The 13709-nt window shown below is 36.9% G+C and overlaps 2 protein-coding genes across 3 annotated transcripts; one reads left to right on the plus strand and one right to left on the minus strand.

The window, feature by feature from the left end:
- Positions 1-2857: 2857 nt before the first annotated feature.
- Positions 2858-4418, plus strand: LOC140744198 (uncharacterized). The gene is made up of 3 exons (XM_073075693.1): positions 2858-2954; positions 3357-3536; positions 4234-4418. Exons 1-3 carry the CDS (start codon positions 2858-2860, stop codon positions 4416-4418), a joined length of 462 nt encoding a protein of 153 aa, XP_072931794.1.
- A 319-nt stretch (positions 4419-4737) lies between these two features.
- Positions 4738-11636, minus strand: LOC140744567 (uncharacterized). Of its 2 annotated transcripts, none has more exons than XM_073076212.1 (7): positions 11280-11636; positions 10685-10808; positions 10071-10205; positions 9208-9283; positions 6050-6167; positions 5542-5710; positions 4738-4978 (listed from the first exon to the last, which is right to left on the minus strand). In XM_073076212.1, exons 1-7 carry the CDS (start codon positions 11529-11531, stop codon positions 4788-4790), a joined length of 1065 nt encoding a protein of 354 aa, XP_072932313.1. In that variant the 5' UTR covers positions 11532-11636; the 3' UTR covers positions 4738-4787. The 2 variants fall into 2 exon arrangements, with proteins under 2 accessions (XP_072932313.1, XP_072932312.1); XM_073076211.1 differs by having other exon boundaries at positions 9208-9334.
- Between the last annotated feature and the right edge of the window lie 2073 nt (positions 11637-13709).

Genomic DNA, 13709 nt, shown 5'->3' on the forward strand with positions numbered 1-13709 from the left:
TGATACATAAGACAAATACTAACCCAGTCTCTTGGTTATTGGAGCGTATCGTAAGTACGGTGTATCCACAGTATCGTCCAGGGGCGCTTGGCAGATCCTCAGCACGTTTGGACTGTGGATAACACCGCGCTTGTTGATCGTCACGTGCCGTGTGCTGCACGTGACGATCGACGATCGACGACGAAGAGCGGGCATGGACTGTTTGGGAATACTTTCTGCAATAGTACCTAATTAATTATTGAGTATGTAGACTGGTTTCATTTTAATCATTCAAATATGGTATTACATTAAAAGTTTGTTCTTGTGCGCCTAATAGCCAAACTTATTAAATTACTAGATATATTAAAATCATCAATTTTTGTTTTCGTTGTACCACCGAGCGTGTGAGATTTTCACACCTGAGTGAAAATACGCAAGTATGTTCTCACAATCACATTGACACTTCGGCCCATATACGAGTGTGTCTATATCCTATAAGAGTATTAGAGTAAGTGAAATGAAATGAAATGAAATGAAATATATATTTATTTTTGTATAGGCCAACGACGGCACTTACAAATTGTCAGGTACAATTTTTTTCTTAAACTACTACCGGATCGGAACGCGACCTCTACTGAGAAGATTATAAGTAAGTAAGAAGTATTATAAATGTTCTGGTAAGTAGTATATTCCTGTTTCAATCGGTTTAAAGGTTATGTTTGTAGAGGGTCATACTGTAGTAGGTCTACGCAGCTACGCACCGTAGGCCATCTACGAAAACATTAATGGAGCGGATTTGTCTCGAGAAGAAGCTTGGCTGAGGTCTTTTGGACTTCTTTTGGACACACGGGATGAAATCTGAAATAAATTTATTACATTTTATATATTTAATTGTGCGAGTATTAGGTACTAATGACTTAGGAGGACGCATTTTAACCCTGAGAGCACGAACGATTATAATAAGTACACTTTTTGTAAACTATAAGCGGGGCAATGATTCTTATTAATATATTACTGAGGATGGTAATGTTTTCGAGCATATTCATTTACGTCTTTTTCTTTGGTACGTTCTACCTGCAGGCCAAACGGCTTGATACATTTTTAATAACATGAAGTGTCGTTAGAGGTTGGATAAATTGTGGAGACATGTTTTTAATAATAAGCAATAAGAAACATAGGAGGCGGTCAATTTGATACTCAGTGCAGGTGGGCACTAACATGAAGAGTTCCAACCTAGTCCTTATGGGTAGCAACGCATTTCGGAATAATATTTGTTATCAGCTCTGTTTAATTTGGGATGTGTGCGCTATTTTTAGAAAACATAAAAATGTAGTTGATTTTAAGTGTCCTTGCAACTAAAACATACACCAACACAGATATATCACATTGTTGCTATGCACACAGCGACACACACTTACGTAGTGTGTCTTAGATAAGTTAAATTGTTATATAAACATTTATATCTTAATAATTAATTTACTTAACATAAAAAGTACTGAATTACAAACTAAATAATATGTATGCATAAATTCTGGTACCAAAACCCGTTAACAATTATGTTATCAATATTTCTAGAATATTTGCACAAGTACCTACTTATATTAGAAGCTTGGTTTATAAATAGTGAATAATCAATTGCTATAATGTTTTTATTATCTCTCTATATTTCGAAAATCTTGGATGCATTTCCTACCCTTTTATGAAAAACTACTGGGCCTCTATATTACACTCTTGACATAGTTACTTAAAGACATGTCTACATTTGTTTTATATGTTTGATATTACCTCAGAGTAATGATTATGATATTGCGTTTTATACAAAAAAATTGTTTTAAACAAATATAATGTTATTGTGACATTTATGGCTCTATGACAGCATAAAATTTCTTTTGTTTGTCTTTTGTTTTGTAAAGTTGTTGTCCATGAGCCCACGAAGGTAGAGTTGGTACGACCAATTTTCGCCAGATGGCGCCACTGTCATTCCAATGAAGGTACGAATTTTCAGTTTTATGTATGTCATATTATTTTCAACTATACGTAAGTAAGTTCACACTAGTGATTAGAAGTATTATAACTAAACAAGTATCTCCGTTATTCGACTGTTCTTGCTGAAGACTCCCACCAGAATGTCGCTCTCTGTTAATTCGAGCGCCGCCAAGGTGTCGTCCCCACTTCACCTACCCGCATCTGTTTTTAAAATGTAGTATCAAAAATGAGTCACTTATTACTTTAATGTAACGTTATAAAAATGTGATATCGTTAATATCCAAGCTTCTTATTAACGATGATAACATAACATTGAATAATTAGTTGATTAACCAACAAATTCTTCAATGGTATGACTTACGTATGTTTCTAAAGAATTACACATAAATCATTTGTTATGTATACTCCTTAAGGATTAGTATGGCAATGTATGGAAAAATATGTATTTTCTTCAAAAATTTCCTTTTCCTTTAATTTGTCACATAATATTAGTTCCCAGAATTTGATCCTTGTAAGCGACACCATCAGATGGTGGAATAATAAAGCGGGTGTATTTTTTTTCAAAATGAACTCGTTCGATTCCCGGCTAGGGAAAAAGATATTTTAAAAAACTAATGATGCAGTTTTAGTTTTTATCAAAATCGGCCTCGTAACTCCTTTCAGCATTTTTCGCTAATCCTTATAGTTTCGGCTTTGGCCCTGAAGGCCCGTTTTAAAAATTCACCCTGTATACAGGGTGATTTTTTCAAATAGGCCTTCTTATCCTTTTAGCCAGGATATATTAATGGGAAATAATTATTAGAAAATATATCACACATCACATAAATTAATGAGACATAGTTATTTAGGAGGAGTACTCGCATCTCCCTTAACAACAGGCCTAAATTAGTCAATGTTGAAGTACATGGATGGGGAAGTGGATCGCAAGTGCGGGGTGCACACCGGGATCCACGCCACATTCTCCAAAGGAGACTACTTTTCCGTAGAAGGTAGGTACGATAATGAGAATAGGCTTGTTTATAAGGACGACAACGGCACGGCGGCGACGGCATCATAGGCTATCTAAATAAACGACGCAAGTGTATGCACTTTGCGTATCAAAAGGGAGAGCTCTTACAGAAAAGATTCTTATTGATTGAATTTAGAAGTCTACTCATTATGGACACACTGTTAACGTTATCCAGCAAAAATCGTACTCGCCGACTTCCGAGCTGTGAAGTAATTAAACATTTACTTCATTTATTTTTTATGTTTTAGTCGGTTGTATCTTTGTTGTTATTTTATAATAGTAAGCGTTACTACTGTGTTTAAAGTCAAACAAAAAATAAATTGGTAAACCATAAGTAGTGCAAGAAATGCTGTGGACAATATATATTTTGATTTTAATCCAGGAGTCCCACTTTCGAGGATGATCACCAACTGGGCTGACAACAAGCCGGACGACTTCAACGACCACGAGAGCTGCATCGTGATGCTGCACGACGGAACCCTGGCCGATGTGAATTGCAACGACACCTTCCCCTACATCTGTTACTGGAAGTCTGAAGCGATGTTATGTTCTGGTTTGAAGGGTATGCTGTGATAAGAGAGACATTCTTTTCCGAGGCATTCCAGCTTATTCCTCAGACGTAGCGATGTCGATGGGCTGCAGTAGCTACTTAACATCAGGTGGTGTGCATGCTCGACTGCTACTTCTTTTATATTTTTTTTTTTATAATATAAGAGTAGCAGACGAGCATGCAGTCCACCTGATGGTAAGTGGCTACTGCCGCCCATGGACATCTGTAATCAACCCCAGATAGGATTAGATATTCCTACCTGAGGTCAGCCACAGATGCGCCGCTACCCCTGAGGACTAAGCTGGAACGCCTCGGAAAAGTCTGTCTTCCTTACCACACCCTTCAAACCGGAACACAGCAGCGCTTAACACTGCCGTTATTAGGTAGAAATAGGTGTGGCGGTGGTGCCGCCGGAGTCGAACCACAATAGGTTCTACCACCTTCAATATATATATATACTCCTAAATTATAACAAAAATACTTGTACTTGAGGGTTGTACAAATCCTGTCTGTGGGATCTACAAAATATGGTAACGGCGGCTCAGCAGTCATAGTGATCGTTAAATAATAATACTATCCCACTTCTGGGCATATGTCTCCTCTTCTAGTGAGAAGTTTAGGCTACAGTCCATCGTGTTGGTCAAGTTGCTAGGAAGACTTGCTAGGAAGGCAGAGATGAATATTTAGTGCTATAATTTTATTTCCTCAGGTACACCGCTAGCCCAGTCTGGTTACAGCCAGTTCTCCCCTGGCGAGCCCAACAACTACAAAAATAAGGAGTTCTGTGGTGCAATCCGCCGGAACGGCATGTTTGTCGACGTAGACTGCGAGAGTATATACGCGTTCATTTGTGAGAAGAGTCCGGATAGTTTAAAGTGCATCAAAAAACATTAATGTAAAATTGGAATTCACTTAAATGTTTATATACTTATGTGTTATACAAATTATAAAATACATGTATTACCTACATACAAATAGAAAGGATATAGATGACCTATCATTGATACCTCATTCCAAGTGTATAGAATTTGATGCGCTCATTATGGATAAATATTTATAGGGAAAACTTAAATATGAATCACCTATTACGCCTTGTTAAGTGCGATGTAACTTATCCAATATACTAATGTTCAACTATTCTAAATAAATAAGTCCTTGAGTTGATTTGTTCAGTGTTTGTTAGCTGTGTAAATTAATTTATTTAATCAGACAGTTGCGTTACAGCGGTTAGATTTATTATAAAAGTTATATTGCGAACATGTTTCAATAAGGCTGGTTATACATGATGCGCATCGCCTCGCAGTCTTGTTTCACGCGCGCGTCGAAGTGGCGCATGTCGTGTCGCCTGCTCGTGGCGCGGTTCGCGTCACGCAGCGCGTAGCCCTGCTTCGGACACACGCAGCAACCGACGCACGCGCAGAATGGGCAACACGCGTCAACTGCGTCTAACGCTCCTGGGAAATTTAGAAAGAAACTAGCACTATTAAAAAAACAAAACGTGACTGATTCGAAATATAGCATATCGATACCTTTATTCGCAAATCAGCCGACTCCACTTTTTGTCAAAATGTTTTTATTTATTTTGATTTGAGTTGGCTGATTTGTGAATTACAGTATCGATATGTCACGCCCGCAATAAATGAATTTAGCAACGTTTCATATTATATTAAAATCCACATAGCTGTTTGGATTGAAAGTCATGCCAAAAAATGGCAAAACCAATCGACTCGAATCGAATATTATTATATTAATAGCATATATTTATGCTAAAAAAATATCGGGTAAAAAGTGCATTTATTTCAGAACAAAAGTAAATATCATAACACCAAGAGAGTAAAATAATACAAAATTTTAAACAAAACTAGGAAATGTAGTTAAGGCAATACAATTAAAAGCTTTGCGTTCTGGTTCGAATGATGGCAAAAGTACTTATTACTTACAGAAAGAGTTATCACTTAACTTTAACCGTATCTTCAACTAAAACATGCTACTTTTGTTACATAACACAAATACTAACCCAGCCTCTTGGCTATTTGAGCGTATCGTAAGTACGGTGTATCCACAGTATCGTCCAGGGGCGCTTGGCAGATCCTCACCACGTTTGGACTGTGGATAACACCGCGCTTGTTGATCGTCACGTGCCGTGTTCTGCCGAAGAGCGGGCATGGACTATTTGGGTATACCTTCTGCAATATAATTAACTGTTAAGGAGTTAACTGTTTTCATTAAAAGTATTTTTTATGCTCCTAATAATCAAACTTATTAGTTACTAGGTATTCTAAAATCATATTTTTTTTGTTTTCGTTGTACCACCAAGCGTGTGAGATTTTCACAACTAAGTGAAAATACGCAAAAACGTTCTCACAATTACCAATACCCATTACATTACCCATATCTGTCCATATTCGAAATGTGAGCCTTTTGGGATATAAGGTTAAGTAATGTTTTGGTAAGTAGTATATTCCTCTTTCAATCGATTATGTTTGCAGTGGGTCATACTGTAGCAGGTCTACGCAGCTACGCACCGTAGGCCATCTACGAAAACATTCCTGTAGAGGTTTTCTCTCAAGAAGAAGCTCGGCTGAGGTCTTTTGGGCCTCTCCTTTCCAAACACGTCTGCGACTTTTGCACACGGGACGGCATCTGAAATAACATTATATTTATTATAATTTATATATAACTTAAAAAATTGTAATAATTGCTACTAATAGGAATCATATAAATCAACATAATGTTGGTGATCACAATCACGTATAAAAGAAAATCGGGACTTTTGCTCTAGTGTGTCTCCTTTTATAACGGCCATAGTAACACATAGTAACACACATTGTAAAATTTTCAGTTCTCTATAAAGGTTCAAGTGAAAAACCACGATAACAAACAGATAGCGGACGTTTAGGACGAGTAATAGGCACAGAACCTAAAAATGGTCTTATATCTTTCTTCAACATGTTTATTTACATATGCTAGATATGCTAAATAAATAAGCTCTTTGTCACGAAACAACTTCAATTCAACCATGCCTCACTCAGCTATTGAGAACGTACTGTGGTGAAGAAAATAAATAACGCTTTCTACTTTCACTCACAGCCCCACGCTAAGATCTCCCGTGTCGTGGGTGTCTTTAACACACACAAACACTCAGACCCAGATCAGATATATAAATTCATCATTAAGATATTTATTAGGCCGGGGATCGAACCCGGAACCCTTTGCGCGTCAGCCCGGTAAGGCGACACCTCCGCCACGTGGGTCGTGAGTACCACACACGGTGTTAGGTACCCGGTCAGGTAATAAATTGTTCAATGCTGATTAAATTATATTGAACCATTTGTGGTTCGACTCCGGCGGCACCACCGCGACACCTATTTCTGCCTTATAACAAAAGTGTTAAGCACTGCTGTGTTCTGGTTTGAAGGGTGTGGTAAGGGAGACATACTTTTCCGAGACGTTCCAGCTTAGTCCTCAGGAGTAGCAGCGCATCTGTGGCTGACCTCAGGTAGGAACATCTAATCTTATCTGGGGTTGATTACAGATGTCCATGGGCGGCAGTAGCCACTTATCATCAGGTGGACTGCATGCTCGTCTGCTACTCCTATATTATAAAAAAAAAAAAAAAATATTCAATAAATTATTGTAATTACTTGCAAAGATTTTCTGTTTCCCTTGAATCGCGTTGAAGTTTAGGTAGTTGAATCATGACTATTTAGTTAATTTAAGATTGGACTGTACAAAATTTAATTTCACTGACACTGACATATTTATTTATTACTGACTGACATGATTGTTTTGTGCTAACAAAACTATAATAATAATAATAAATGACATAATCGTTGACGAGTCTTTGTCATACATATAGGATGTCAAAGATACACAATGTCAGTTTAAACCTCGGAACAATGATAAGCATGGAATCCGTGCGTGGAATAACAACTACATCGCGTATACTGTATCTCTTTTTACTTATGGTATTGATAGTGCGCAAAAAAGAGACATAACGAAAACGAACGCTCCATTTCGCTTATATGGACGGTGTCAGAAGTTAAAATTTTGCTAGTGATGGGCATATGAGCGATATTATTTACTTGTATATTTTATCGATTATATTCTGATAAAATCTTGTGTTTTAGCCGTATAACTATCATATACAAAATTTATAATGAATGATATGCTGTTATTGTTTCGAGATAATATACATGTGTACCTATGATACTACATACGACAATATAATCTGTGGAATTAATGTTGCATGTTTAAAATACGACAAGTAATAATTGATTATGTTCGACCCAATACAGTTTTCGTCATTAACCCAATATTGCTCACTCCAGATTTCCTTTGCTGGTCGTGGTCAGTTGTGAGAATCTAAAAAATCCATGTCTAGGGCTAGTCGACCTCACGTGCCATCGGAAACTAAGGAGATGTCGCTTACAGATGCTTTACCATGTTTTCTCCAACATTCATGCATTTTCATATACATATGATATTGATAAGTCCTTCCCAACTAATGTTATAAATATGAATGTGAGTTAGATTGCTTGCTTTATTTGCAGGCCTGAATTACTTAACCGTGTACCGTTACCGTACTTGTGATAATCACAACATTTTGTACACACGGTGTCAGGGGTTTAGAAAAAGGATATCTTTTATAAGTACCGTTGCCGAGGGATGTCATCAACTTTCAAGGTGCCACTCACCAATGTATGTCTTTGACCTCTGACCGCGAACGAAGCCACGGGTAAAAACTAGTCCTTCACATAATTTTAAGATAACTTTCGTCAACTTCGTTCAAAATCGAATCCGGAACTTTCAGCGGAGTGGTAAAAGTGCAAATGCTTGCCATTTAGTCGCAAATTTGCAGATTGGACCTACAAAAAGGATTTTTGAACAAGTTGGCTCGAAGCCAGCTCTACGCTGTTTTATGCCCATACACTAAAATTTAAAATAGAAAATACATTTTATATTTTATTTAAATATATTGAACAAAAAAAACATTGAAAAACAGCATTGAAAAATTCCTTTGACTAAAACATATTTTCAATGTATGTAATGCAAAAGAATCCATTTTCAAGCTAGTTTAGGGCGGGCGGATGGCCCGGCGGTTCCATGGATCTGTAAAATGTAAAATAATATACATATAACCGAAAAGCCTAATGGTTATGAAACTCGACCTCTCGATCGACGGGTCCGAGGTTTAAATCCCAAACCTCTGATTTTTCAAAGTTAAGTGTGTATTAGAAATTCATTATCACTTGCTATATGGTGAAGGAAAACATCGTGAGGAAACCTGCATAAATGAAAGATTTTATAAAAAACAATCTCATAGGTGTGTGAAGTCTTGCACCAATACGCACTTGGCCATCGCGGTGGACTATGGCCTAATTCTTCTCATTCTAAGTGGAGACCCGTGCCCAGCAGTGGCACGGGTCTCCACAGCAGCAGCAGCAGCCCAGCAGTTTAATGGCTTGATGATGATGATGTACCGAAAACAGTAATAAACAAGGAGCCAGCTCACTCTATGGGAGAGTATCATTGTAGCTCACGGACTTTTTTAAAGTTCCGTGTCCAAAGTGTATAAACGGAACCTTATTACTAAGCCTCCTCGTAAATCTGTGTAGAAGTTAATGTGGGTAACAAGGTTAAAAACTTTAATATACTTAAATTATTAATATACTTATATTACTTAGGATGCTGTGTGTCCCAGTCCTGTAGATCCTTGCACATTTCCTGAACACTGCTGGAGGGCTTCCGGGGCAGCTCTGCGACAGATTTAGCTTTGCACGACTTGCAAACTTTCTCACATTTGCATACTGGAAATTGATTAACTTGTAAATTTTATTCAGTAAAAAACTTTATTTGCGAAGAAGCATACTTTCTTTATCTTTTTTCTACTTACATGCATGTAAAGTATTCATACGTATTCCTGATAGATTAAAGCATATTATAATATAGTATATATAAATTATTTAAGTATTGCTTGCCTTAATGGTAAAAGAAAACAGCGACACTTAACATACATGTCCATATTACCTACATTTGGCCAGTATTTAAAAAAAAAATGCAAGCATGCAGTCCACCTGATGGTAAGTGGCTACAGTCGCCCATGGACATCTGTAATGAACCCCAGGTAGGATTAGGACTGAGCTGAGTAGTATCACATCGAAAAGGGACGAGTATCTCTTCCTTTCCACAACCTTTAAACCAGAACACAGCAGCGCTTAACACTGCTGTTGTTAGGCAGAAATAGGTATGGCGGCGGTGGTGCCGGAGTCTAACTATCAAGGGTCCCACCACCTTAAATACCAGCGTGATGGAACATGGCTACAATCGTAACATGATAAAATAATATTTAATGCAGTCGTCTTCAAGAATATAGGCAAAAATAGAAAAATAAACTTGACGATCCAAATATGATTGAAAAATCGCACTTTAAAATAAATTACTGACTTTGAATAGCACAGATAGATAGAAATATTGATCTGCGAGTTCAACTTAGTTCTGATGTACTGACGCGCTAATAAAAAGTTATGAACGAAACATGGCAACCTTTCTCATTTCTCCCAGTAATACCATCTTTTTTATTGACTTTGGATATGTCGGGTTTGTCGTCGAAATAATCCGGAGACCCGAGGCTGCAGCCCGACTGCGGCAACTTCGCTTCGAAAGCCCGAGTTATTAGACCTGCAGCACATAAAATGAGAAAAGTTTGTGCAAATAAAGCCTCTAGTGGACATTCGCTCTTAGTTTTATAAAGTTGGTACTGGGCTTAGAAAGTTTGTTATATAAATAACGGGAATATTATTAGCAACGGTCCATTTTGGTTTGTGGTTTTGGTTGTGGACGTTTCTAAAGTCTTTGAATAGCTTTTTCAATAAGCTCGCTAATACAGATAAATAACGAAATAAAGCAAAAGTCTTTATTTTTGGGTTGTATAAATATGACCTTTGATATCGATATGAACATCTTCAGTCCATAATTATGGTTAAAATCGCTGAATAAAGTAAGAAGGAGAAAATAATTAAAAACCTTTAAAAGCAGAGTTCTGAATGCCATTAGTTGGAGAGGCCCCACAAGAACGAGAAATATGACCATAGAATATGGAATTATTTTGGTATCATTATTAAAAGGTATTGTTAAACATAAATAAATGTATGATTTACCTTTCTCTTCAACAAACTCTAGCATAGACACAGCAGTTTTCACGTGTTCAGCCTGTGTGTTCTCCGTTTTGATTGGCGCAAGCTCTATGTCACTAATTTTCTCTTTTTCCAAAAATTTTGGCTCCTGCAAATGTATTGTTTGCATAAATTATTTCTGTAACTGTATTCTGTATACTATGTTTTCAAAATTTAATGTCCCTTCATAGATTCGTTGCTGAGAAAAGCTTGGTCGCTCCTAATGCAAATTAGCTTATCCTTGTTGATTATCTTAAGGCCTCCGAATTTTTAACCACTTCTATCCAATAATAACAACTTGGATGGTTTCTTAGTGTGTACTATCCATACAAGTCAAATAGATTATTTAGAACAGATATTACACATGACTAATCAACAGTTGGATTACCGAATCTTATTTCCGTTACACGTGACGACTCGCGTGGCGGAGCGGTCACCATAACGGTTTGACGCGCAGAGGGTTCCGGGTTCGATCCCCGGCCAGAAAGATATCTGAATGATGAATTTATATATCTGTTCTGGGTCTGGGTGTTTGTGTCTTCGTCTTTGTGTGTGTTCGATACAGGGAAAATACATTAACCGGTAGAACTCTGCAGTACTCCAGCTCGGGACAAGTGGTGAGGAAGTCCCAGAAGGCGCAGCATTTCTTCTGCACGAACTCTGTGTCTTCGGCTTTGGGGGTGAAGTCTATCTGCAGATGTTGCGATGTCAGCGGTTCCCCACAAGCGCTCTCGCCAAAGTCACCAGAACTGTCCGCTGCAACATTAGTCTCTTGTAGTGATAAGGGAGACTTCAACCGCGTATGGGTTGAGAAGTTATCGTTATAAGCCATTATTAGATGGTTTTTGATAAATATTTAATGGTATTTGAATTTCTTGAAGTGATTATAATATGGAATTGATTGACGCGATGTCTTAAAACAAAATAATAAGGTACTTTGCACCATAGATATTGAATTGTAATAGTTTGCATAGATTATAGATTTTATGATACGTTGTTGGCTGTTGAAATAGACGGCACTGCTACACTGTGTTTCTGCCCTAACAGTACCCTTACCATGAGTTTACAAAACATCCCACAATTTTACTTTACGTAAATGCTCCAGTCTTTTTGTCTGCCTCACATGTTCGCAAGAGAGACAAAGCGCCATTTTGTCAATTACGACATTTAATGTTACGTTACTGTCACTATAGTTCTGATACAATCCGCTAGGGGCGCTGATTGGAAATTGTATGGGCAAATACGTAAACAAATACCAAAACAGTCATATTTGTCAAAACATAAAAACTTATGGTAAGGGTACTGAGTTGCGAGCACACCTGTATTGTGTTTCGAGGTAGTTAAGCGATGTGTAAGATCGAAGTAAAGCTACGAAGCTAAGCTAAGTGAGGCCTTAAAACTAATGACTTAAACATACTCTAAATTCAAACGCGCTCCTTTCAAAAATATTCTCAAGATATTTCATTGCAACGTATTCTCGTGAAGTAAAACCGCGTAAATTACATTTAACTCTTACGTTGAACTAATCTACATAAAACGGTATTCCAGTTAGCCAGAAGAACGAATGGAAGAGCGTAATATACTATATTGCAGCATATATTCGTGTTAACATGCATATTAAGGTATCTTAACGTTTTCAGTGGCTGTAAGTCTGTGTTAATGCTGGGTTTTACTTGCTTAGTGTTTATGTATGCTAATCTAAGTAATACTTGTAAGATGTAAGCATTACTTTAGCTAACAGATGTTTATTATGCTAATACTTTACTCTTGAGTGAATTATGTTTTTAACACGCTTTTATTAGCTTCACCTGTATGTATGTTTGTGACTTTGTGAGTTTGTGTGTAACTGTCCTTTGGAATAAGAGCAAGTGGCTTATTGCTGTTAGTATATATCCCCACTATAAGTGTGTTCGTTAGCTTAGCGGGCTAGGGCGCGGGTCTTTGATGTCAACCCTTCGATTCATCGGTCGTGGGTTCTAATCCACGGTAAAAAAAACTTTTTCGTCAATTTTTTAACAATAAATATAATTTAAACTTCAACTAAAAAGCACGCTTTTATGATAAAATCAATAGGAATCAATTAAGGAACAGTAAATAGTATAATATTGTGAGAAAAGCGTGGAGTGCTACATTTATCAGTTTTCGAAAAGCGCCCCACATTTTTTCCACACTTATACGATTTACTGTTCCTTAATTGATTCCTAGATTGAAACTTATTTTCTACTTTTTAACCGACTTCAAAAAAGGAGGAGGTTTCTAAATTCGACCGTATATATATTTTTTTAGTTGATTTTATCATAAAAGCGTGTTTTTTAGTTTTTTTTAAACATATTTATTTTTCATTGTAATATAGTATCTGGTACTAAATGACCATGCAGCTCATCTGGGATTATGGGGATTATGTTAGAACACTTCGTATTAGTGAGTCTTTCTAACCATCCCATAGTTGTACTCCAAGCAAAGTTAGAAAAATATGGTTTTAATTTGTATAAATATGAAATATATGACGTGAAATATCACTGTAATATTCTCTATTAGCATTACAAAAGTGTAACTTCCAAAGTAACCGAGTTACATTGTTCTATTATGCAGCTCGTTAACATTTATATAAGTTGGCGATTCTCCTAACGACTTCGGCCTGACCTACACTTAGCCTCAGAACATCTAATGTTGTGTAATGGGTTACCGATAGTCTAATGGTTTTGTTTTAAATTTGCTCTATCAGCTATTAAGAGCGAACTATTTAGTCTTATTGCTCTTCTGGGCAGTTACGCGGTAATGTCGTAGGTCGGTAAAATGTGAGGCAGTTACGCGGTAATGTAGTGGGCAGGTAAAATGTAATAAATAAGCGAGTAGTAGTACTGTCGGGAATGATATTCGTTACAATTTACTAAATGTTATCTATAAAAGAAGATGTTAACAGGCTTGTAAATAACGACGGAGGGTAATGTTTTTTAAACTTATATATTTTTTTATAGTTATGTTTCATGTTTTGACACATTCAAACATC

This window comes from Epargyreus clarus, unplaced genomic scaffold, assembly GCF_041222505.1.
Source record: "Epargyreus clarus isolate Ecla_fem2 unplaced genomic scaffold, WU_Ecla_fem_2.2 ptg000008l, whole genome shotgun sequence".
In the NCBI taxonomy this organism is placed as follows: Eukaryota; Metazoa; Arthropoda; class Insecta; order Lepidoptera; family Hesperiidae; genus Epargyreus; species Epargyreus clarus.